Source organism: Antechinus flavipes, chromosome 3 (genome assembly GCF_016432865.1).
Source record: "Antechinus flavipes isolate AdamAnt ecotype Samford, QLD, Australia chromosome 3, AdamAnt_v2, whole genome shotgun sequence".
NCBI lineage: Eukaryota > Metazoa > Chordata > Mammalia > Dasyuromorphia > Dasyuridae > Antechinus > Antechinus flavipes.
In genome coordinates this window covers 420,740,043-420,766,442 of record NC_067400.1, presented here as the reverse complement: position 1 = coordinate 420,766,442, position 26,400 = coordinate 420,740,043, and the positions used below count along the sequence as shown (strand labels likewise).

The window sequence follows — 26,400 nt, the reverse complement described above, 5'->3', positions numbered from 1 at the left end:
AGCATATGGAGCATCATAGTGTAATGGGTAGAGAGTTAGCCTCACAGCAGAGAAGACCTAGGTTTGATTTCCAATTTTGATCTTTGTCAAATCATTTATACCCTCAATGATCTAGGGAACTTGTTAAAACTATAAATTTAAGAGAAGGTGATGATCTTCTTTGGTAGATGAAATTCCCTTACTGATAAAATCACAGGTATCTGGTTCCTTTCCCTAGTATTATTGCCTTTTTACATACAGGATGCTGAAGCCCAGAGAGGTAAAGTTAAAGGTGGGAGTATTCTTCCCTCTGAGTAGTGTCACTCCAGCTCAGAAGAAGAACAGCTTCATTTGCAAGATACTATTCAGAACTACTCTAAGGACATTGTGGGAATTGAGTGAACCACACTAACTTCATCTTGTAACTCAGTTTAGAGCTAGCTCAGTTCTCTTTCTATTCTATTATAGGACTAGTCCAATTTCTATCTTATGAGAAAACTTGATTCAATTATGGGACTTCTGAGAAAACTTTATTGCATTTTTTTACCTCAAGCTAGGAAGGTGGACCACCTCTACCTGTTATTTAGAGATTCGATTAAGGACCTGCGTTATGTTGACCAAAAACCCAGTAAGAGTCAAAAATTGATGCAAGAAATTTTCTTCCAATTATAAATCTCAAGCTACATATTTGTCTTATTAACAAGTGGCCCTGTATTAGACAATCAGTTACTGTTTTCTTATTCCTTTAATTGAATACAGAGAAATTGTTCCTGTTTGCTCTCCCCCTCCCACTTTGGAAAACTGCTAATCTTTCTTCCAATGAAAAATCTGATTACCTAATCTTATATCCTGGTTTATATCCTGTTAATTGTTTTCTTTTAAAGCACAAAAAAATTGGTGTCCCCTTGTATTTGGGTCCAATGCCAGGCTGAGGAGGCCTGGTCCTAATTTTTTATGCAATTGGAATGCATTGCTTAATAAATCAATATGCTCAGAAAAAAACAGCCTTCGTTTCCTTAGTTATTTCAGATCTCACCCAACTCCATTTCCTAGAATCTCTTCCTCCCTAATTGTGTGAGCTAAGGAGAAAAAGAGGAAAGAGGCATAGGAAGAATAAGATTTTAGGTCTAAGTCAGAAAAATTTTCTGTCAGTAGACTTAAGGGGTAGGGATGCGGAAGAGCAGATTTCAGAATTTCCTTCATTGCCCATCCTGACCCCCTCCTTTCCTTTGCCTACAGAGTCCATAAATCCTATGGCTGCTTTCAGTGACAATGATCCCATCCATTCCCTAAAACCCTATTCCTAGGGCTAGTTACTGGAGTGGAATATGTCCAATTGACTTAATTCAGAGCTTACTGTCAGATTCAGAGATGGAAATAGGCTTCATTTATTGTTGGGGTTGGTTTTTTTTTTCCTTTCTCTCTGAACATGACTGGATCTGTGCCATTGATGTCACTTTGTGCTATTTTCCCATTGCCCAAGGCAGAGAAGTCGTGTGTGTGTGTGTGTGTGTGTGTGTGTGTGAGAGAGAGAGAGAGAGAGAGAGAGAGAGAGAGGAGAGAGAGAGAGAGAGAGAAGGAGGAGGAGGGAGAGAGAGAGAGAGAGAGAGAAAGAGAGGGAGGAGGAGGAAGAGAAGAAGGAGGAGGAGGAGGGAGGAGGAGGAAGAGGAAAAGGGAGGAGGAGGGAGGAGGAGGAGGAGGGGGAGGAAGAGGAGGAGGAGGAGGAGGAGGAGGAAGAGGAAAAGGGAGGAGGAGGGAGGAGGAGGAGGAGGAAGGAGGGAGGAGGGGGAGGAGAGGAGAAGGAGGAGGAGGGAGGAGGAGGAGGAGAAGGGGGAGGAAGAGGAGGAGGAGAAGGAGGAGGGAGGAGGAGGAGGAGGAGAAGAGAAGGAAGGAGGAGGAAGAGGAGGAGGAGAAGGAAGGAGGAGGAAGAGGAGGAGGAGAAGGAAGGAGGAGGAAGAGGAGGAGGAAGGGGAGGGGGAGGGAGGAGGAGAGGAAGGAGGAGGAAGAAGAGGAGAAGGAGGAGGGAGAGGAGGAGGAGGAGAAGGAGGGGAGGAGGAGGGGGAGGAGGAGGAGGGGAGGAGGAGGAGGAGGGGAGGAGAAGGAGAGGAGGAGGAGAGAAGGAGGAGGAGGAAGAGGAGGAGAGGAGGAGGAGAGGAGGAGGAGGAGAGGAGGAGGAGGAGGAAGGAGGAGGAAGAAGAGGAGAAGGAGGAGAGAGAGGAGGGAGGAGGAGGGAGGAGGAGGAGAGAGGAGGAGGAGGAGGAAGGAGGAGAAGAGGAGAAGGAGGAGGAGGGAGGAGGAGGAGGAGGGGGAGGAGGAAGAGGAGGAGGAGAGGAGGAGGAGAGGAGGAGGAGAGGAGGAGGGGGAGGAGGAAGAGGAGGAGGAGGAAGGAGGAGGAGGAAGAAGAGGAGGAGAGGAAGGAGGAGGAAGAGGAGGAGAAGGAGGAGGGGGAGGAGGAGAAGGGGGAGGAGGGGAGGAAGAGGAGGAGGGGAGGAGGAGGAAGGAGGAGGAGGAGAAGAGAAGGAGGAGGAGGAGGAGGAGAAGGAGGAGGGGGAGGAGGAGGAGGAGGGGGAAGGGGAGGAGGAGGAGGAGGAGGGGGAGGAGGAGGGGGAGGGGGAAGGGGAGGAGGGGGAGGAGGAGGAGGGGGAGGGGAGGAGGAGGGGAGAGGAGGAGAGGAGGAGGAGGAGGGGGAAGGGGAGGAGGAGGAGGAAGGGGAGGGGGAGGAGGAGGAGGAGGAAGGAGGAGAGGAGGAGGAGGAGGGGGAGGAGGGGGAGGAGGGGGAGGGGGAGGAGGAGGAGGAGGAGGAGGAGGGGGAGGAGGAGGAGGAGGGGGAAGGGGAGGAGGAGGAGAGGAGGAGGAGGAGGAGGAGGAGGAGGAGGAGAAGGAGGAGGAGGAGGAGGAGGAGGAGGAGAAGGAGAGGGGGAGGAGGAGGAGGAGGGGGAGGAGGAGGAAGAGGAAGGAGGAGGAAGAAGAGGAGAAGGAGGAGGAGAGGAGGAGGAGAAGAAGGAGGAGGAGGAGGAAGGGGGAGGAGGGGAGGGAGGAGGAGGAAGAGAAGGAGGAGGAGGAGGAGGAGAAGGAGGAGGGGGAGGAGGAGGAGAGAGGGGGAGGAGAAGGAGGAGAAGGAGGGAGGGGGAGGAGGAGGAGAGAGGGGGAGGAGGAGGAGGAGAAGGAAGAAGAGAGAGAAAGAGAGCGTGCACACAGAGACTCAGCTAAACTGACTGTAAGAAAAACAGAAATCCATTTAGACAGCTTGGGTTTGGACCCTGCAGCTGATTGTAAGCCTGATGGGGAATCCTTGACCACTTTTTCTTACATTAACATAGGCTTCTTGCAAAGGACCAACAGCCTGGAAGAGAAGAGTCGAATTGTGAGTGCCTTCAAGGAGAGGCAATCCTCAAAGAATCTGATATCATGTGAGAATAGTGAGCGGGAGGCACGGTTCCGTCGAACTGAGACTGACTTCTCCAACCTGTTTGCCAGAGGTAATGCACTTGACCTCTTCATCCTTCCCTTCCTTCTAAGGAAGCCTTTTGGTTTGATTGTTTCATGGATTTGCTAGTACTAGTGGCTGGGGAGTGGGGGGCAGACACAAGGAAATTGAATTAACTTCTGCAAACCCTCATTCATCAAAGCTGGTTTCCTTATATCTCAGGGATACGGACATTCCTCCCTTCCCAACTTCCTAAATCTTACTTATTTTAGAAGTCAATTGAGAATGTCAGCCCCATCCCCAATTTATTATAGAAACCTCATCTTTCAGAGATACTTATGGAAACCAAAATCTCAGAATTGGAAGGGACCTCATCTAATCCAGCCTCTTAATCAGTTGAAGAATCCATTCAATAGCAGACCTGCCAAGAGTCTCTGCTCAAATATCCCTAGTGATGAGAAAGCCCATCCCCTTTTTAAATGCCAATAGCTTTTGGAAAATTCTTCCTGATGTAAGGTGGCAGAAAGTTCATGCTGTCCAGAAAATAGAGGACAAAGACCTTCATGGTTTGGCTGTTGATAGATAAAGGCAGGAAATGTGGGCCAGGAGGATAGAGTTCAATGATAGGAGGAAAAGGACATAGTTCAAATTTTACCTCTGGTCCAGAGTACTGATGGAACATCATGTTATCCACAAGTGGTGGAGTCAAGTCAAATATTTTGGACATTACCAATTCAGAAATTTGTTTGGTTTGATTTTTCATAGTTGTTTTTCTTTTTTCCTGGGGATGGGAGAGTTGGTGAAAAGAAAAAAATGTATATTATTAATAAGAAATAAATTAAATTAAAAGGCAAAACAAATAAACCTTGCCTCTGGTCCTCACTATCTGTGTGATCTTATGTGATTTATTCATTGTTTCTGGGCTAAATAGTCTATACCGAGTCTATCCCTTCTCTATCAGGAGGTTTTTTTTATCATGAGTCTTTTGGAATCATGGTTGGTTGTTATGTTGATTAAAGTATCTAAGTCCTTAGATTACTCTTGTGGTTCAAGTGAATGTCATAGTCTGAAATCCCCACATATTTTATGTTGAATTTCTTTGGCAGAGATGGATTTGAAGTATGCAACATCTCTGTCCCCATATATAAACTGAGCTAAGATTCTCTATAACTTCTACCCTTGGTCCAAGTTCTGCTTTCTGGACATTGTTATTTAGTTGATTAGTCCTGTCTGACTCTTTGTGACCCCATTTGGAATTTTCTTGGCAAAGATACTGCAATGCTTTACTATTTCCTACTCCAGCTCATTTTACAGATGAGGAACTGAAACAAAGTTAAGTGACTTCTTTGCCATAGCTAGGAAGTGTCTGAAGCCTAGTTTGAACTCATGAAGATAGGTCTTGTTGACTCCAGACCAAGTGCTTTAACCACTATACCTACATTTCCTCCTTTTCTTTTCCACACTACTTAAGGGGGGCTGTGTGTGAAGAAGGACATAATAAGATCACAATTTTAGAGGTTATTAAGTCTAACTTCATTATTTTACAATAAAGAAATTGAGACCTAAGGAGGTTGTATGACTTGCCCAGGGAAACATAGTTAATAAGCATATGATGCAAAATTTTACGCATTTCTTCTTAAATCTGTGTAGCACTCTAGCCACAATATTGCCTAGTGGGGAGGGAGCCCCATAGGGTTGGGTTTTTTTTTTTCTTTCTCTCTGAACATGACTGGATCTGTGCCATTGATGTCCTAATCATGGTCCTAAGACCAAAGTGAATCTGGGAGTTGAGGATAGTGGTATAGATAGGAAAGAATGGGAACGATATTATTGATTCTCAAGCATAAATCTTCCACATATTAGATGTTAATTCTTTGCTGTATTTCACCTCTCAGACCTTCTTCCAGCCAAGAATGGGGAAGAGCAAACAGTGCAGTTCCTTTTGGAAGTGGTGGATATCCTTCTCAACTATGTTCGAAAGACATTTGACAGATCAACCAAGGTGCTGGACTTCCACCACCCACACCAGTTACTGGAAGGAATGGAGGGCTTCAACCTAGAGCTATCTGACCACCCCGAATCCTTGGAGCAGATCCTTGTGGACTGCAGAGATACTCTGAAGTATGGAGTTCGAACAGGTAGAGCCCCAGACAAGTAGACACATGGAGATTAAACTCTATCCTCCACGCCTTAGTTTCTTCCCCACCTCCACATGTACATGTAACTCTAAAGAAAGGCTAATAAGATCAAACTATTTCAGTGGGCAATCAGCCACATGTCTGGTAGCCTGTGGGAATGGCACAAACTTTCAGAATCATGGAGGGGGAATAAATTTCTCTGGAAGTTCTGCCTGGCAGTTTGATATCATGAATTTTTTCCTGTCCTGCTTGGGGGAAATCAAATGATTCTGACCATAGCTCATCACCATTTAAAAAAATTTAGTATGTATTTATATTTTAATTAATTTTTATTTTGAATTTACTTAAACAGAATAGTTTTTTTTTCATAAACATATTAGAAAGATAAAAGAAGATGGGTATATGAAAGGGCAACTATTAAGTACTGCTTGCTTTATAAAAAAATATATGATGAAATCAATTTGTTGCTTTTGAAGTATCCTACTTATCTGGACTTCTTTCTAGCCTTTTTTTCTGGTCTTTTCTATTCTTTAAAGAAATAATGTGCCTCAGTAATTTCTTTTCTTTCCTTTTCTTTTTTCTTCTCTTACCCTAACTTTATCCCTCCCTTCTTCTTTCGTCCTATCTTCCAACAGGAATAAAGGAAAAGAACAACAAAACCTTTTCAATTTACATGCATATGTATATGTGTAGATATATAATGAAGCAATCAAATCTCCCCATTATGCTTCTAAAACTGTACTTCTCCTTCTCTATCTTAAGTCTATCATTTCTCTCAAAATTGAACATTAATTTAAGCATCTACTTATACTTGGCAGATAGATGACTGGTTTTTCTTGTTCCTTTTTGTCTGTGATTTCCATCCCTAGTCCTGACTAATTAACTCCCTCTCTCCCTGTTCCTGTCACTGAGTAGGATTCAGACTCCTGTTTTATTTTTTTCTGTTATACAATTTGTGAAATAAAAAAAATCTTCAAGCTTCCTTATTATCTCCATTAAAAAACCTATGAACTCTCAGACAAAAATCTCTCCTTCAAGTTAAAGTCCCCATAGGAGCAACCAGGAGGGTGATTCCAAAGACAAAGCAGAAGTTAGAGTTACTGACTCATTACTATGGTTCTTTGTGAGCTTAGCCCAGCCAGCTCATATCAAGAATCAATGGTTTTGTAGCTTATAGTGCATATGGCAGAGAAATGTGTATTTATCCAGAGCAAGGATGTAATGACCGCGTATTTAAAATCAGCCGGAGTCAGGAATTCAGGTTAAGGGAAAAATCTTCAATATTTATTGAAGTGAAGAGGTGAATAAAGATTGCGATAGCAATATGGGCAAGAAAGATTGCGATAGCAATATGGGCAGTTGCGACAGGAAGCCAGCTAACAGAGAGAGATGTGAGCTGAGCCAACCGTGGCAATGGCAATCCCAAAAGTCTCTCCTTCCCCTTCCTTTTCCACTCCCCTGCCTCCACCCACCAAAATCGTCATTTCCTATACAACACATCAGGACTTGCACAAAGAGTGGGACGGGCCCATTCTTTTTCCAAGCTTATATATTAATAGAGTATGGTCCAATTACTATTTAGCCTCATGTGCTTGGGACCTCAGTGGATCAACTCAAGCCTCAGCCCATTACACAAGGAGAAACAAATATATGTCTGGGTAGGTAGATATCTGGAGATCCAGTCTTGCATTGGACATTCTTCATGAATCTCATACTAATGAAAGAATAAATTTTGCCTTTTTAAAATAAATTTTATTATCTTTAATGAACAAAAATCCACTTTCTCCCTTTTTTCCCCTTCCATCTCCCGTTTCCTCACTGAAAAAGAAAAACAAAACAAAACAAAAAAACTCTCCTAATGAAGTGAATAGTGAATTTGACTATTCACCCCTACATTGACCAAGTACAAAAAAATATAAGAGAATATGCTTTATTCAGCATTTTGAGTCCATGCCCTCTCTATTAGAAGTAGGATAATATATTTCTTCATCAGTTACTTGAAATCATAACTGGTCTCTGATAAATCAGAGTTCTTAAGTCTTTCCAATGTTATTGCATAAACTGTTGTTTCTGCTCACTTCACTCTATAAATTCATGCTAGTTGAAATTAAATTTCCTGGCACTATTTAGTTATATTAATTCATCTAGAGTACCAAAAAGAAGAGGCTTTGCTTATACAGGTTCCCCAAAGATGCACATTCCAGATGCTCAGAGGAAGAGGCAGAATTTGGAGACTTGCCCAAGAGGGTCAATGGTACTTCTTCAATTCCTAATTGCCACTTCTGGTTAACTGAGGCAGCTTGGTCGGCAGCTTGCAGAGCTCTCTGGCCTTTCCAGTTTACATGAGACATTCAAAAGCTGCTGAATACATTCTTTTCTCAGGTCTTAGTTCTTTACTTGAACACAGGCAGGTACCCCTCATTCCAGAAGAATCATAGTCATCATTTCAGTATCCCCAAGCATCCTAGACTTCCTTTGACTTTATCCTGCTGCTTGAATTTGGGTCATTTCACTATTTGGTAGCATTTCCACCACATTTTACCAACACTAAAAACAAGAAAATGTTACTTCTTTCAGGAAGGGAGGTAAATATTGGATCTCTCTAACCCTGGGGAGAAGTATAAACAGCCTTTATGAGCCCAACTTCAATGTTGATCAGCACAGAAGCATTGACTCATTTTATTTTTTGACCTAGGGCAATTTGCTCACCATACTGGTCATGAACTTAATGTGGACATCCCATCAGCTTAAGTTTCTAACCACAACTAAAAACTCTATATAGCTCATAGAACATCTGCCCTAGACAATCTAGAGTAGTCTAGATGAACTTTTAGAATCAGCAGTGATAGTTAAATAGATTCCTTTATTAAAATCTTTATATATCACAAGAATTTCCAGTGAAATTCTCCTGGGAACTCTGGGTACAAGAGGTTACAATTTAAGAAATGCTTCCAAGGTGAACTCAGATGACTAGGTATATTCTAAATGAGTGAATGATATGTTCAAGGATATGTCTATAGTCAGCCCAGACATTTAAGTATATTCTTTTATGCTTATCCTATCTTCTTTTGCCAAGATTTTCATTTTTTAACTGGACTTGTAAATTCATGGGTATAAGAAGTTGCCTGCTAAGGAGAACTTTTTTTCAACTCATGCAAAATTACCTTTTCTGAAGCTTAAGAGAATTGCCTGAGAAATGAAATGATTTTCCTTTAGTTACACAATCAAGTATATGTCAGACCATCTGAACCCAGAACCTCCTTCTAAGTCAGCTCTCTATGTACTACCCAAGAGTACCTAGCTGAAAGATTCTTTTTTTGTCCCTCTCTTAAGGGAAGTTCTCTATTTCCCAACCAATCAATCAATAAACGCTTATTAAGCACCCACCAAGTGCAAACAAAGCTATATAAAGCATAAATAGGAAATAATTAACTTAGTGAAGGCTTGTTGATTTAATGAATAACAGCAGAGCAGGTCACTGCCTATTGCTGTGAAATTCAGTATAACAGATTCTCAGGGACTGATTACAGCCATTTCATATTTTCACCAACTTTCAATACCTTTGCCACTACCCTTCTCTTTTCTGTAAAGGCTAAATTGTGCCAAGGCAATGACTTTACTGAAGGAAGGACTTTAGCATCAGACATGTTAATAAAGGTATTATGAGAACAAAAGGATGTTAGTCTTTTAGGAATAGTAAATATTCATCACAATACATATGTTATTGGACTTTTATTATTGTCCCCTTTTTCTAGATAAAGGATACTGAAGTTTTATCTACACAGAACCTGAATGTAAGTCCAGTGAGTGAAAAGTTGAGTAAGATCAGTCATTTGGCATCTTGATTTAGTTTTTGACAGAACCAACTGGTTTGATTGGATGACTTACCTTCATAAGACACAGAAATTAACTGATTAACCATTTTAAAGTCATATAACAAGATAGAAGCAACAGAGTCAAGATATTCCCCTAAATTACAGCACCATTCTCCCTCTCAGTCACAGTAGGTATTAGACTAGTTCAAAACTGAGTCACTGAATCTTATCTTGATCCAAAGGAGTTTTAGAGAGGTCATACTCTATTGAAATTGCAGGAGTAGTTTAAGTTCTCAAGGGTATTTCATTTTGTTTTGCACTGGGAAATTAAACGTGAGAAATTTGCAAACCGAAAAAAGTCACAAGAAGTAGAGTGATTGCCTTTATAATGCTGCAGCTTCTGTTTTATTTTAAAACTGCCCCAGTTTTCAAACTGTTTTGTGGGACTAAGGCTTTAAGCTTGATTTTAGAGAAGACAATGCCCTTGCATTGTGTGCCCCCTTGGTGCTACTGTTCACATGGAGCACAGGGGTGATAGACTATGGGCCTGACCGTTCTTGGGGGTTTTTTTTAAAATTATTTTCCCACTTTATTTTCACTTCTGAATTTTCTTCTTCCTCCCCCACCCTCCTCACCTGGCCAGAAATCAAGGAGAAAAAAAGTCTATTACAAATATCTATAGTCATGCAAAACAAATTCCCATACTGACTAGGTCCTAAAAAAGAAAAAAGAAGAAAGAAAAGAAAATATGCTTCAGTCTGCACTCTGGGTCCATCGGCTCTCTATCAAAAGGAAGAAATTTTCATGTTCATGTAGTTGTGTGAATATCCAGAGCCAAAATGATATGTATATGTTATTCTTGTCTTACTAGGTCATCCTCGGTTTTTCAATCAACTCTCTACTGGACTGGATATAATTGGCTTAGCTGGTGAGTGGCTGACGTCAACTGCTAATACCAATATGTAAGTCCTATACCTTTTTCTTCTTTTCTAATTAGCAATATTGATACATCTTTATTGTCAAGTTGTATTGTTGGAGACTAATCCCTATTAATTTATTATAAATTGTCAAAGGTTTCTAGAATAATTTTTTGCTGTACAATTCCTTAGGTGCATGGTTATAGTCATAGAATCATACATATAATGAATAAATAAGTAATAGCTAGCATTTATATAGCATTTTAAAGTTTGCAAAACATTTTACATATGTTAATTCTTTAGCCAGTGCTGAAGGGGACCTTGAAAGTCATCTAGATCAACCCTCTCTTATGGATGAAGAAGCTGAAACCTAGGGAAATTAAGCTATTTATCCAAGATCACATAGCTAATAAATAGTAGGAATGGAATTTAGATCCTTTAAATTTAGAATCAGTATCCTTTCAGCGCTGAGTATATAGTAGGCCCTCTATGGTTCTGTGACCTTGCACAAGTCATTTAAACTCTCCCACTCTCATTTTCCTTCTCTGTAAAATGGGGATAATAATATCTGTATGTATCTGACTCAAATGGTTATGAGATCCAAATGAGATAATATTTATAAAGCAGTTTGCAAACTTTAATGTTTATATAAATGTTAGCTATTATTAACATCATTACCATTCAATAAATCCTTTTGAATTGAATTGATGATATACCTCACTGAAAAAAAGATTAAAAGAAATGGTGACTTTAAAGTTTATTATTTAAGTTAAAACTAGGAAAATGCCCATGTCCTCTGGAGAGGGTAATTAAACACCATTTTTTGCCCTCTGGAATAATCTTGATTCATTTTCCTATTATTAACCAAAATCACTGACTATTATCATTAAGGTTGGTGATCTTTCTACTTTAGGTTATTATTATACATTCTAAACATTTTTTGGCAAAAAATCCAATCAGTTGTTTGATTGAATTAAATGGATTGTGGAATATCTGTTTAATTGAATATTACTTTCCCAAAAAACCTATTAATATTTGTAGATAGAGCCTTAATATTGTTCTCTGTTCTTATAAATTTATATAAAGCTCTGGTTTTAATTTGTCTGCTGGGCAATTATAACCTCCATGGCCATCCAGCCATGATTCCTAAGTTTCTTTTCTATAATTTATCCTCAATATCAGTTGTGGCAAACTCATAGAAATGAGGCTATTAAAACAATACATAAAAGTCCTTTTAGGTTGTATATTAACTTAGAAAACCATTTATAATAACATTATCCATGTTCAATTTTTTTTAACTTTGTTAAATATTTCTCAGTTATCTTTGATCAGATTTGGGAGTGTTGAAACCCATATGTTTGATATCTATATTCTAGCAATCAAATCAATCAAACAAATTACAAGTTGGCCTTCTTTTCTGGGTAAGACTTGTGGCCAGTAAAGCATTTTCCTTTTTTTTTTTTTTTTTTTTAAATCAGTGCCATAATGGATCTGTGACTCCAGAACAATGGTTACAACATTCACTAATGTATATTGGAAACAGTACCTAATAGACAAATGAGATTCATTTAGATTATCTGGTGGATTTAATTCTTGTTGAGATTCTCAGAGTTTATGTTCATAGTAAAGGAGACTCAGAAAAATGAATTTAGGTATAGAGGTTATATGATTTTAAAAAGAAAGTCCTGTTTGACATCAAGATGGAATGCAGATTACTCAAACTTAAGATGCTTTGTTGTATTTCAAGACCAAACTACTATCTTCCCCAAAACCCTAAGGCCATTTTGAAATTGTGTATTGATTTGTTTGTGTTCCCAAAGTGTAAAATGTTGTAAGTCAAATACTTACCAGTTACAGAAAACAAGTTTCTATTAATTAAAGAAATATTCTTGCATAGTTTGCTATTTAAAACTGGCATTAGAATTGAAAAAGTAAGTATCTCAGTACTAAAGTCCTCAGTGGCATATGTCCTGAATAATGACATTGATCTGAAAAATGGAAAATGAAGGGAGCTTTAATTTGCCCCATCTGTGGGGAATGGTTAACATAACGAGGTTTAATAGTGTGAGTGATGAGGCATGCTATTCAGACACAAGAAACCCAAGTTAAAGATACATTGTTATTTAAATGTCCGTTTCAAACAAAATTCTCCTTTTATTCACTTTGTCATTTTTGAATCTGTTATTCTACTTGAATCTATTTGTGATTTATCATATAATTACATAAAAGACAAAAAATGTACTATAGTAACTAATAACTTTTAAAAATCATGGTATCTACTGCCTACTTAAAGCATCAGTTGCACTTAAAAACAAATTATTTCATTAGAAAGCTAAATATGAGTTTGTGCAGCTATCCTGTCCATGGGGTTTTCCTGGCAAAGATATTGAAGTGGTTTACAATTTCCTTTTCTAGTGGATTAAGGCAAACAGAGGTTGTGATTTATTCAGAGTCACATTGCCAGTAATTGTCTGAGGTTAGATTTAAATTCAGATCTTCCTGACTTCAAGTCTAATGTTTTATCCACTGAGCCACCTAGCTGCTTACAAAAATATGAGTTTACTAAAACTCAACTACTCAAAGAAATTCTTTGATATCTTCTTGTGGTCAGAAGGTGACTCTGGGTTCTAAAAGGACATGCCAATGGAGTATAAATTCTGGCAGGTCCTACTAAGCTGAGAAGTCTTCCAACATGGGCCTGGCAAGTATACTGTCTACCCAAAGACCAGCCATACTAAGTTTGGAGAACTACATAACTGGAAGGGTGACTATCTGGCAATGCTTTATTTATTTATATATCTTTGGCTATATCAGCTATACTGAGCATCCACTAAGGTATGGGGGGTGGGGGGAAATCCACATAGATGGAGGAAGGTTCCTATGTCCTTACTAATTTCAGATCTTTTGAAATATTCAAAAAAGAGCTCAGGAAATACAGAAATCAATGGGCAGTTGATCATAGAACACAAGTGCCTTTTTTAAATGCCTTAAATTAATTCACTTGACCATCCTTAAAGGATTAATACCTATTTTGTCAGCTTTTTATATAAATAAGTCACATTTTATATAAATTGGTAAATAATATGTACATTGTAAATTGTATGTAGTTTAAAAAAGTTTGGTATATTTAGTAGTATACTAAATATATAGTAAATTTAGTATATATTTAAAATATTCTTTATTTTAAATCAAGTAATTTATGAAATCATTGTGTTTTGTAGGAAATACATGTTAGCATTAAAATAGCTTAATGAAATGTCATGGCTATCTACCAAAAAAAATCTACCAAAAAAGTTTTGATATTTTTTCTTCCACATTTTAATATTGGCATACATAAGAGAAAATTAAATTCTAGTGTTATGGTTGATAATTTTTAAAAATATATATATATATACATTACTTGATCCCTGCTATGGTTTTTAAAGGCTTCAATTAAGTTTCAAATAAAAAATTAAAGATACCACACCAGCTTTCCTGTATTGTTTTTACATAATTTTTTATATGACTATCTCTGAGTAGGCACACAGATAAACTTTTCATGTTGCTTTACATTCCCATATTTAAGCCAACCCTTGAATGTTTTTTCTTCTAACATATCTGGTTAAAATGTCTAAGTAATTAATATTAGCTTACCTTTGAAAATTTATGACCCAAATACCTTCTTCAAATGCTTTTCCTTTAGCAGGAAAATCACACAAATTTTCTTTCTTTTTTTTCCCCTTTTCTCTTCTTTCCTAATCTAAGTTGAGCCACAAAATGCTAAAATATATTTTACCTATTGAAGGTCAAAGTAAAACCCTTTAATAGCATGTGGTAATTGCAGCTGTGTTGCAGAGTGGATATTTTAAAAATATGACACAATTCCAACAGATCAATAGAGAACATTATTTAAAATAGTGAAATAGTTTCTGTCAGTTCTCAAGACAAGGCATTGTTTAGAAAAGAGTTAATAACTATTATCTAGAAATTGTTCTAAGCCAGTTCTATGAGAGGATCATGAAATGTGGCAGAAAGGTCAAGTTCTTTTGGGGTGAATTACCTCCCTGCTGACAGTCATCGCCTCCATCTGGATGCAGTGTTCAGACTATTTCTGGGGAAAGATGGAAAAAAGAATCAAGCTTTTCCAGGTAGGGTTTGCATCAATGACACACTCATTACCTGAGCTACATTTTCAACTGCTAGGCAATTATTAGGAAAAATAATGACTATATTCCACAATTCATGTAGGTTTGTAAAGTGTGTTCCCCTGTAACATCATTAAAATGGCTACCCAAGACATTTCTGCATTGTTAGCACAGAAAAGATATCTATTTATTTCAGTTTGCTTTCATCCCATCAGCATATGCCCTCTGTTTCAGGACACAGGCTCCTAAGCCAAAAGTCCAGGGCAAATCCATGAGGGATTTCAGACTAATGTGTTGGACGCTACCCCTCACTTCCCATCCCTCTGCAAGGGCATGTGGTTTTCCAGAGCTGTTTGATACCTATGTTGTTTTTGTCATAAAGTCAGTTTCTCATGTCCCATTCTTTGTGACCCCATTTGGGATTTCCTTGTCAAAGATACTAAATTACCTTATCTTTTTCTTCTCCCTCATTTTACCACTAAGGAAACTGGGGTAATTAGTATTAAGTGACTTGCCTAGGGTTATACAGCTAGTAAATATCTGAGGCTGAATGTGAACTCAGTTTTTCCTGACTTCAGGCTCAGCAGTCTATCTACTTTTGCTACTTAGCTACCCCCTGTACCTTTATTTCTGCCTATAAATGCTTATAAACAATACTCGGCTATAGTGACAAGATCACTCATAGCTCCTACATCATTTCATTAGTAATTCAGAGCAGCCAAGCCAATGATTTCATAGAAATTGCAGTTGAGAAATTTTCCCTGCAAGTTGCCATGATATTGTATGCCTTGCTACATTTTGTCAGGAGAGTGCACATGATCAGCAATTCATTACCTAGGAGAAAACTGCAGGGAAAACTGGGGAAGGTGGTCAACTCTGCTTTGGCTTAGTTAGCAGAACAACAGGAATCTCCTACGTACTTCTCCTTCATTCTACTGCCCTGTCCTTCCTATCTCTGTTACGCTCTGATCTTTTCATCAATTTCCTCAAAGATAATGTTAGGATCTCAAAGTGTAAAAGGACTTTACAAGTCATCTAGTCATCCTATGTAGTGATCTCCTCTGTGACATCCCAACAGACAGACCAATATCTGTATTGTCAATGATACTATTTCACAGTCCATTCCATGTTATATGCTCGAATTATTTGGAAGGTCTTCCTTAAACTCAGCCAAAATGTGTATGCCTTCTCCTACATAGTTCTAATTCTTCCAACTGGAACTACACAGAAGCCCACTCACTCTCCTGCACCTTTTCAAATATTGGAAGACAATATCTTGCCTCCTCTTAGTTTCCCTTCAGTTTAATATCCCCAGAACCTTCTAATGACATGGTTTTGAGTTCCCACACTACCCTGTTCATCTGCTTTTGAAAATGCTCCAGCTTGTTATTTTTGTACTTAAGCGATAGTAGCCAGAAGTGGACTCCACAACACCGATGTGCGCTGACTGCCCCTATTATCTCCCCCCAACTCTGGACACTATATTCTAAATTTTATGAAGTAGTTAAAACTAGAGGGGAAGAAATTCCCTCTCTGAGTGAAATACAGTAAATGACTCACCTCCACCTTGCTCCTAAGATGGGAAGGTCAGAGAAAGTTCTACATATAATCTTTTGATAGGGAAATCTCTCCAGATATTTGGGTCAGTACAGAAAGTTTAGTCACCTTCCTTGATGAATATCTAGAAAAACTCAGGCTATCCTGATTTATTGGTTGCATTGATTCAAATTAGTCAACTCAATGTACTCATTTCTTGCTTCTAGGGCTCAGTTCCTATATTTCAACCTAGACCCTTGTCTAAGATCCTAATTTCTTATTCTCTACTCTTCCTACGTTCTCCTCTTACAATATAACTTGTTGCAGGTTCCTGACTTGAATTCTGATCTCTTGATGTCCATAGTGGTTCTCACTTGTCCCACAGGGGACATTAGGGCTGAGATCAGGCACCAAGGGCAGAGAGCTAACCTGAAAGGGAAGTGTCCTAACAGGATCAAGTAAGAGTTTTCAAGTAGGTTGTAGCAAAATTCAGGAATAGGGAGGCATGGAATTAGACAGACTATGTCATCAGGGTAATATTAGAAAGATGGATACATAATAGAGAAATAGATAAATATTTATAGATGATGGATACTCAGATACATACATACATACATAGATGGTAGATACACACATAGATAAATGATAGATTGATACATAGATAGATGATAGATACTTAGATAAATATATAGATTGATAGATAAATAGATAGATGATAGATAACAAACATTTATTAAATGCCTATTATATGCGGTACATTGTGCTAAGCACTTTATAGTTATCTCACTTTATCCTCATAACTTACTGTATTATCATTATCCCACTTTACAGATGGAGAAACTGAGACAGAAAGAGGTTAAGTGACTTGTGTATCACAGTTAGTAACTAAGGTTCTAAGCCAGAATTGAAAAGAGGTTTTCCTGATCCAAAGCCTGTGGGTGTTATCCTTTGTATGCTTAGCTGGCTGTAAGACTTGAGAATTGAGGAGGAAGCAGAATTGGTTGGTACCAGATTCTCTTGTTATTGAATTCTCTAAGCTTTCAGTTTTTTTTAATTAAATGTCTTTTTTTTAAATGTCAAGTATTTTATTTTTTCTACCTCCCATTTTCCCGTTGCAAAAACAAAAAGAAAAAAGAAATCTCTTCTAACAAATAATCACAGTCAAGTAAAACACATTCCTATATTAGTCATTCCCAAAACCATATACCTTGTTCTGTATAGCCATCGTCTCACTCTCTAGAGGTGAGTAGCATTTTTTCATCATTGGCCTCTGGATCCACGGTTGACCACTGCACTGATCAAAGTTTGTAACTTTTTCAGAATTGTTCATTCTTACAATGTTGATATTATAATACGAGTTGGTCTCCTACTTCCTAAACTCTGTTTCCAAATCCTAAGAGTGCTGGTTAGCCACCATGGTCCAAGGGCAGGGGCAGGCCAGAAGTCAACACGAGCAAACTTGTACCTGATCCACCTGAGTAAGCAACTAGGACAGGAAGATCACCAGCTCAGACAAAGCAGAGGCTAATTAGACCTGGTCTAAAGCCAGGCAAAGGGCAAAAAGCTACAAATCATGACGTCCCCTTCCTATCCTTTCTCCCTTGTCCATCTGGTTCCTAACTGATCATCTGACTTGGCTTGGCTACAAATGCACTCTGTGGTCAAGGTTGACCAATCCTTGATAAGTTCCTGATCTCCTGGGTTTCTGACTCAGTTTGTTCCTCACCTTACCAGACAGGTCAACTCTAACAAGGCTTCTTAAGACATTTCATGTGTATCTATTATCCCCCCTCTGGCCAGCTCACAGCAGTGATACCAGCATCTCTACAATGCTAAAACAGTTCATCCTCCCAATGGGTTTGGAAGCTCACATACGCCCTCTGCCAGCTCACTTGTTCACTGATGTCACACATCATGAGTTTGCAACTTGGTACTTTAAATAGCACAGGTCTTACCAGGAACCCTTCTCTCTTCTTCTTCCTTTATGACAGCCAGTCTCCAGCATGCCATCAGACATAAGGGATTGTTGGTTGCCATGATGATGGGGCTCAGAGCAGAACCAAAGCATGATTGTGGCCCTCCAGAGGTGATGGTAATTAAAAAAAATGACAACCAAGTATTCTTCCTCCTAATCCAAAGAGTAGCGAACAGATTCTTTTTGGTTAAAAAATTCTACCACAAAAAATACCACAAGAATTGTCTTGAGAGCTCTCTGGGATCATTTTTCTCTTATTTCTACAACTGTCATTATTGATTGTGTTTCCCCCCTGCTCTTGGAATTGTTGCTTGCATCTTATGTCTGAAAATGGGCTTTCAGACGTTAAAAAAAATTCGTTAAGGATGACAAAAATTCCACTTGGCCCACATTCTCATGGCCCCACCCTCGCTGACTGATGTTGCAGCTTCCCCTCCCTCGGCAGATTCACCTTCTCTTGATCTCCACGTGACAAGGCATCAGCCTTCAGCTCATAATCAGAGACTACCGCAAAGACACAGATGCTCAAGGAGACCAAGCAAAATGGATAGCAAAGAGCAGCGAGCATTTTAAATATCTTTCAGGCCTGCTGCTTAATTTTCATTAGACCTACCTTGATTTTTTAGACCCTGAATCCAGGGACATACACTTATTTTCATAACTGGATCAAGGGGACCACTTGGCAGTTCATAACTGGAGATTCAGTTTGGCATAAGACAAGCACCACATGCCAGGCCATCTGATGCCCTTTGCCTAGAGTAGATAGAAATACCAGTTGACTGCTTTCTTGTTATTTGTAATTGGCAATTAGAAAATCATCCTTTATAATTACTCTTGACAGATATTGACTACATGGCACTGTCGAAACAAAATTGTCCTTGGGGATTATCAGTAGAAAAAAATCCACATGGATAATTGCACTTAGATTTTTAAAACCCAAGCCAATATTTCTAATTATTTTCACAGCTAGCTTTCTGATGTTCATGATTTAAAAAAAAAAACCCTAGAATTTTTGGCATCATCATTTCATATTGTATAAGTATAAAATGGGCAGTTGTGGAATTTTTTCTTTGCAGTCTAATTTTATATAGAACTGTCAATATATCTATAATGAAGATGTGCATTGTCATATAATCCTAGGCTAAAAGGGACCCAGAGAAGTTGCCTAGTCCATCCCTATGCCTGCAGGTAGGACCATATCCAACTAATCAATCAGGAATCTCTTATTCTCTTAGTGACCATTTTTTAAAAATAGATGATAAGGAAAAATGTCAGCTGGCAGGTTTATCTAATTTTTTTCTCACATAATTGTCCCTCTTTAGGTTCAATGGGAACACAAAAAAATTTTTGCAAAATGATTTGTGAATAAATCATAAATTTTCTTAAAGTTAATTTATAATTTAGTCTTCCTGCATATATATATACATATATACATATATATATATATAATAATGGGATGTGTAAAAATAAAAAAGCAAAACCCCATTATATTTGCTGTATTATTACTGAGGCTTTATCTCTATAATTCCTGAACCACTGCTCAGTTCAGTGAAACTTGTGGTAAATCCAATAGGGGAAAGAAATCAACAAAACAAATTTATTGGTTGAACTGACTACTAGTCTCTAATAGTTCTGTGTAGGTTTAGGCAGAGTCTTTCAAACAAGTATTAGTGTATTGGTATGTTTAGTGTTTTCAAGTAGTGTCTACATTGGCAGATTGAAGTGAAGAATTTTAATTATCTGGGAAAATGCATCCAGATAATTAATTTAATGGTGTCTGGCAACTTTTGACTGGTGACTTGCTCTGTCTTCAATAAAGATATTTCATTAGAAATTTTGAAGATCTTTCTGAAGAAATACAACTTCCTCTAACTCAATTCCTGAAATTAGTGGTTTGTCCTCTTTGTTCATCTTCTTTTTCCCCACCATTTTTTAAGGTTTACATATGAAATTGCCCCAGTGTTTGTCCTCATGGAGCAAATAACACTTAGGAAGATGCGAGAAATTATTGGATGGTCAAGTAAAGATGGTGATGGCATTTTTTCACCTGGTAGGTTTATTTTTCTTTGTCTCATTTCATTAAAGCCACAAAGTTTAGAGGTCTGTTCTTTGGCTTGGGTGAGGACACTTGACAAAATTCATCCAAAGGTTTGATGGAAGCATATTGAGAGTTTCCTGAAGTTTTTCCAGTTCTCCAAATTTCCTCCTTTCAGAGATGCCTGTCTAAATGATGTCTAAACAACTGATTGGTTTAATCAGTTAAGTCAAACTATTGGGTCAATTCAGAGGAAACAAAACCAAGCCAGCCCAATGAATATTGGACTTTCATCCAAAATAATAGATCTGATAATCTTATGTAAACAAAAAATGATTGTTAAAAACAAGCACAAGTGCTTGTTTTAAGGAGTAAAATTTAAGGAATTTTGTTTTTAGGTTTAAGGATTTAATTTAAGGAATAAGTTATGAGTATGCTGTGCTCTGGTTTGGGTAGGGTCTATATGTGATACTCCAAAAGTCTTAGTGCAGTTATAAATTTATATATTTAAATTTCAAATGTAGATTGTAAATTTTAAAATTGTGTTTGCAAAGTAAATTATGCACTTTAAAGAATTCATAACTATAACATGCAAATATCTAGTTAATTTAGATTATGTAATATCCAGATAGTTGGAGTAAGGGAAAAAATGATTTTTTTGTCTAAATTGATTAAATTATTGCTTCAGTTTCTGGATTTTACTTTCTCTGTAGACAAAGGTTCTGTTTTTTTCTAAGTTTTCTAAAAATCACTTAATTTCAAACAGAAATATAATGATTGACCATTCAGTGCTCTTTGAGGAGACTTGGTATTCAGTCTTCCCACATGCATTTATTTAACACCTACTGTATTCAAAGCATTATGGTAGATACTAGAGATACAGTGACAAAAAGTCTTCTCTCAAGAAGCATGTGGATTGGGGGACTGAAAATTCAGGAGGCAAGAATTTTCAGGAAGTTCCTTTGTTTTCTCTCTGATTTCATTTTTATAACTTTTCTGTGCCTCAGTTTCCTCATCCATAAAACAGTAATAATAATACTTATTATTGCACAGTTTGTTTGAAAGCACAAGTAAAATGCTTCCATGGGAATAGCTTCAATCTATCACAACAATCTATGACATATAATAAGCCTTCAAATTATTGATTGACTTTATGATTGAGTCATTGATCAACCTCATATTGAAAACAGAAAGGTTATATTTTTTGATTACTACTGCCATCACTCCCTTTTTCATTTCTGCTCAATTTGAGAAAGGTAGGCCACTGGAAAAACCAAAAGCCAGTTTACAAAGGTGAATCTAATAATGAAAACTTCTAGCCCCAATACAGACGAGAGGATAGAAGTTGGGACCATAAGGGCCCCAATATCCCCATAAAGGGAATAGCTCAGTGTGTCCCAATTCAACAAGATGTCATTCCTTCCCAGTTTTCTCACCCTTCTTAATATCGTGAAATTCAAGCACTAACTTTGTTGTTTGGAGGAATAGCAAGCACAATGACAACCCCCCCTTAACACAAGGCTTATTTGGTTATAGGGGGTGCCATATCCAATATGTACAGCATCATGGCTGCTCGATATAAATACTTTCCAGAAGTCAAAACCAAAGGCATGGCAGCTGTTCCTAAGCTGGTCCTCTTTACCTCTGAACACGTAAGTTATAGCTCCTGCTCATGGACTTTAGTCTATCCTAAATGAAGATCTTCCTTGTCAATACATGGCTCTTTTTTGTTTCAGAGTCACTATTCAATAAAGAAAGCGGGGGCCGCACTTGGCTTTGGAACAGACAATGTGATTCTGATAAAATGCAATGAAAGGTAGGAGGAGAGAGTGACTGCTAAATTTTTTGATGTATTAAATGTGTTCATCTGTTAAATTTGTTTTACTGTGCTTAAGGGCTGGTTCAGTGCAATGTGCCAAGCTGCTAATGAGCTGGTGAAAATATCTGATTAAATTACTTTCTTCTGCATCTGAAGCTTCTTCACATGCAGCCTTGTTGATGCTTCTTAAAAAAAAAAAAATCTATCTCCTTCTGTTACAATTACAGGGGGAAAATCATCCCCGCTGACTTGGAGGCAAAAATTCTTGACGCCAAGAAAAAGGTGAGTGTGGTAGAAAAGTCTAAACAAGAGTCAGCCGTCCTAAGCAAGCCTGAATGTTTAGTTATCCACACATTACTGTGAACAAGTCATTTATTCTCCCTAAGCTTCAATTTCCTCAAATTAAAAAAAGGATAAGATTTATCTTATATTCCTACCTTATAGTTTGTTGTAAGGAAAGAGTTTTGTAGTATGATGTTATGGAAAGGCCACTGGACCTGGAATTAAAAGTCTTGTATTTGAGTCCCAGCTCTGATTTAGCCAAGCCATTTAATTTTTGTGAATCTCAGTTCCTCATCCAAATAAATAGATGGATATTTAGAGAGAGAGAAAGAGAGAGAGAGAAGCTCACAAGGTTATTGTGATAAAGGCTTTAAAAGACAATGTGCTATGTAAATGTGAGTTGTTAGAGTACCATAATACAAATAACCTCTGGTATTTACATTTTAAGTCTAGTTTTGCTCTAGAAATCAAAAGACATTATTAAACTAAAACATTATTTCATGAGAAATAGCCTTTTGCAGTAGATGATGAGATGGCTTTCACAATCAGGGAAAGTCTTCATTCAGATCCCATCTCTGATACCTATTGACAAAATCCAATCTGTTGGTGCCCCCAGATAACTCTTTAAGATGACAACTTGCATAGCAGGTCCTGAACTATAGTGGTAAAGGGAATTTTCCCGTTGGAATTACCAATCGATCAAATCACAGATACAGACTCCCAAAATATCATTTAATGTTACCTCTAACATTTTTTTCCTTCAATTTTTGTTGATTTCCAATTAACAGGTTGACTTGGATCTCTATAAAACTCTGTCTATATGGTGCACAAAAAAGCCACTTGAAAAGTGAAAAATTCAGCCAAAAATCAGTTATTTTGTCCACATTATGCTAAATAACTCTGTATTTTTGTTCTTACTTTCTTCTGAACTTTCCTTTTCTTTTTTCTTGCTCAATTGCTTGCTTGCTTAATCATCCTATGGAACACAGCTTTATTTAACTTTTAACTTGCTTTTTACATTGGTACAATCTCAGTTTAACATTGGAGTCTGTTTAGTACAGCTATTCTCATGTTCTAGTTTATGGCATATAGTAACATGTCTTTGCTGATCTAATCTCAGCAAATTCTATTAAGTGAAAAATCTTGTCGAACAGATGTATTCATAAAGGCCCTGCCATGTTACAGTCAATCCATTTAACTATAATGTTGTTTTGGTTTAGCATTCTTGCCTTCTGCTGTAACAATATCTATTTTCTGGGCTTTCAGTAGACTGAAGAGAAAAATAGATGAGAAGGAAAGAAACTGCTAAAGTTTGGGCAAGAATAATTCAACAATTTCAACTCAACATACATTTATTAATGATCTGCTCTATATAAAGTAAATGATAAACTCTGGGGCTAGAAAGATAAAAATAAAGTCTTTGTCCTCAGAGAGATTATATTCTATTCAGGCCTTACTATAGACATGGCATATAATCCAAGGAAAATGGAAGTGGAGAACATTAATAACAGGAAGGCTCATGGAAGGCTTCCTGGAGGAGGGGAAATCTGAGTTGAGTCTTAAAGCAAGATAAGAATTCTGAGAGGAAGGGATGAGGAAAGGTAGCTTGCACAGAGGCATGAGGTGGAAGTGGACTAAGATACCTCAAAACTCTTGACTCCCAGATGTCTCTAAACTCATTCCTCTTCTATTTCAACACTTCTTCCTTTCTTGTTTATATATTTTGATATATCTAGTATTTCAAGTTCCAAAAATGATGGATTTTTGTAACTTATTGCTACATTAACATAATCACAAGCCAAAAATATTTTAAAAAGGATGCCTACTAAGAAGAATGGACAATATCTATGTTTAAAAAAAAACCCACAAAGGTCTTATATGATGTCATTGGACAGTTGGCCACTTTACATAAGAGGCAGCAGGAAATACTGATAATAGCCCTTAAAATCATATGACCTAGGTCTCCTTTCTGTGCCTCAGTTTCCTCATCTGAAAAATGAAGAAGCTAAATTTAAATGATCCCTAAGGTCCTTTCCAATTCTATACCTATGATTCTATGAATTATGTCTCAGTCACTTATCAATTATCTCAGTCTGAAGTATTTTTAATATGTTTTTACTGATGTCTTTATCTTCGTATCATTGTCTTTACCCACACCCACATAGATTAAACAAGAAAGAAAAAGAGAGGGGAAAGAAAGAAGGGGAGGGAGAGAGATAGAGAAAGAGAGAGAGAAAATGTAATGGGTTGAGGCTTAAGTTGATGCACTGAGGTCCCAAGCACGTAATTGGACCATACTCTATTAATATATATGCTTGGAGAAAGAATGGTCCCACCCACTCTTTGTGCAAGTCCTGATGTGTTGTATAGGAAATGACGATTTTGGTGGGTGGAGGCAGGGGAGTGGAAAGGGAAGCAGAAAGAGAGACTGCTGGCTGGCGTCCTGTCACAGCTGCTCGCATTGCTATCGCGACCCCTCTTCACTTCTGATCCCCCCTTTACCTGCAATTCCCCTTCACCTCTGCTAGCTGGCTTCCTGTCGCAGCTGCCCATATTGCTATCGCAATCCTTCTTCACTCTACTGAGAATAAAGATTGAAGATTTTTCCCTTAACCTGAATTCCTGACTCAGGCTGATTTTAAATATGCGGTCATCACAAGAAAGGAAGGAAGGGAGGGAGAAGGAGAGAAAAGGAGGGAGGAAAAGAGGAAGGAAGGGAGGGAGGGAAGGAGGAAAAAGAGAGGGGAAGGGAGGGAAGAAGGAAGGAAGAAAGAAGGAAGGAAGGAAGGAAGAAAAGAGAGAGAAAGAGGGAGGAAATAAAGAAAGAAAAGGAGGGTGGATGAAGAGAAGAAAATAGGAAAGAAAGTAGGAAAGAAGGAAAGTAGGGAGGAAGGAAAGAGAAAGAAAGAAAGAAAGGGAATTTTATGTCTGATAATGTACATATCTACTCTCCCATCGATGTTTTGAGAGAAGAGATATGTTTCATTCTGTTGGAACCTTGTCTAACTATCTCTAATAACTACAGGATGTTTTTAAAAAATGAATTCAGCTGCCATCAGTTGAAATCAAACTTTGATACTTCTTGGTTCAAACAAGAGATGCTAAGTATTAATTAATTAAATAATTAATGAACACTCAATTAAAAATTAATTAAATGTTAATTAATTGTTCGTTGTCTTGTGCTATAGGGCTATGTTCCTCTTTATGTCAATGCGACCGCAGGCACAACTGTGTATGGAGCTTTTGATCCGATACCTGAGATTGCAGATATATGTCACAAATATAACCTCTGGCTGCATGTTGATGTAAGTTCTGGGACATACTAGACAGACCAGACCTAGCTAGGTGAGGGAATATAGTTCTCCGTTTGGGGAACTCAGGCTGTTTCCACTTCCACCCTCACTCCCCAATCTCTCCACATCCTCTCAGTCTCATGTTCTCCTCTGGTCCACAATCTGGCAAGTCTGGACAAATGTCCAAATTTGCCTCATAATCTGGTATTCTTCTTTAGATTTCTCTGGCCCCCTCCAGAATTACTTGAAATTTTTGGGGGGTTCATACCTACCAATTTCTTCCATAGCAGCTTCCATAGCAGTAAACTGCTCCTAGATGGCAAAGAGAGAGAGAGACAGACAGAAAGAGAGAGAGAGAGAGAGAGAGAGAGAGAGAGAGAGAGAGAGAGAGAAAGAGAGAGAAAGAGAGAGAAAGAGAGAGAAAGAGAGAGAAAGAGAGAGAGAGAGAGAGAGAGAGAGAGAGAAAGAGAGAGAGAAGAGAGAGAAGAGAGAGAGAGAGAGAGAGAGAGAGAGAGAGAGAGAGAAAGAGAGAGAGAGAGAGAGAGAGAGAGAGAAGAGATAAAGGAAGTGACCACACATGCTTGATTACCTGCTCTCAATGTAGCTGTCCATGCCCTTTGCTTAGGAAGATTAATCTAGAAATACAACATGGAAATACATATACTACTAAATGACATTTTCCCCCTGAATTTTTCTGAACAGACTTAAAGAACAACAGAAAACACTTTCAAATACATAACTATATTTCTTCTCTCCTCCTCTTCCCCTCCTCTCTCCCCTCTTTTTTCTGTGTCCCTCTCTCCTTCTCTTCCTCCCCCTTTCTCTCTTTCCCTCCCCCCCCTTTTTCTCTACCCTCCCCAAGGCTGTGCTGGTAAATATTTAACAACCATCTCACATTTAAAAAATTTTATGATGACACACTTTAACATTTAATCTGCACTAACAGTCTCCCATCACTTTCTTAATCTGTATAATCAACAAAACAACTAATAAATTCCTGATTTGTAGTATTTGCTGATTTTAAGGTGTAAGTGCTCATACACTGAAAATTTAACAATCT

The 26,400-nt window shown here is 38.1% G+C and overlaps 1 protein-coding gene across 2 annotated transcripts in view; it reads left to right on the top strand.

The window, feature by feature from the left end:
- The window catches only part of GAD1 (glutamate decarboxylase 1), a 56,070-nt gene that overhangs the window by 9,787 nt on the left and 19,883 nt on the right, over window positions 1-26,400 (top strand). For both annotated transcript variants that reach the window (XM_051986189.1, XM_051986190.1), the window contains exons 4-11: window positions 3,300-3,458; window positions 5,302-5,544; window positions 10,231-10,321; window positions 19,849-19,961; window positions 21,483-21,598; window positions 21,683-21,762; window positions 21,993-22,047; window positions 25,236-25,352. In XM_051986189.1, coding sequence (XP_051842149.1) covers window positions 3,300-3,458; window positions 5,302-5,544; window positions 10,231-10,321; window positions 19,849-19,961; window positions 21,483-21,598; window positions 21,683-21,762; window positions 21,993-22,047; window positions 25,236-25,352 — 974 coding nt within the window. The remainder of the gene's footprint in view (window positions 1-3,299; window positions 3,459-5,301; window positions 5,545-10,230; window positions 10,322-19,848; window positions 19,962-21,482; window positions 21,599-21,682; window positions 21,763-21,992; window positions 22,048-25,235; window positions 25,353-26,400) is intronic.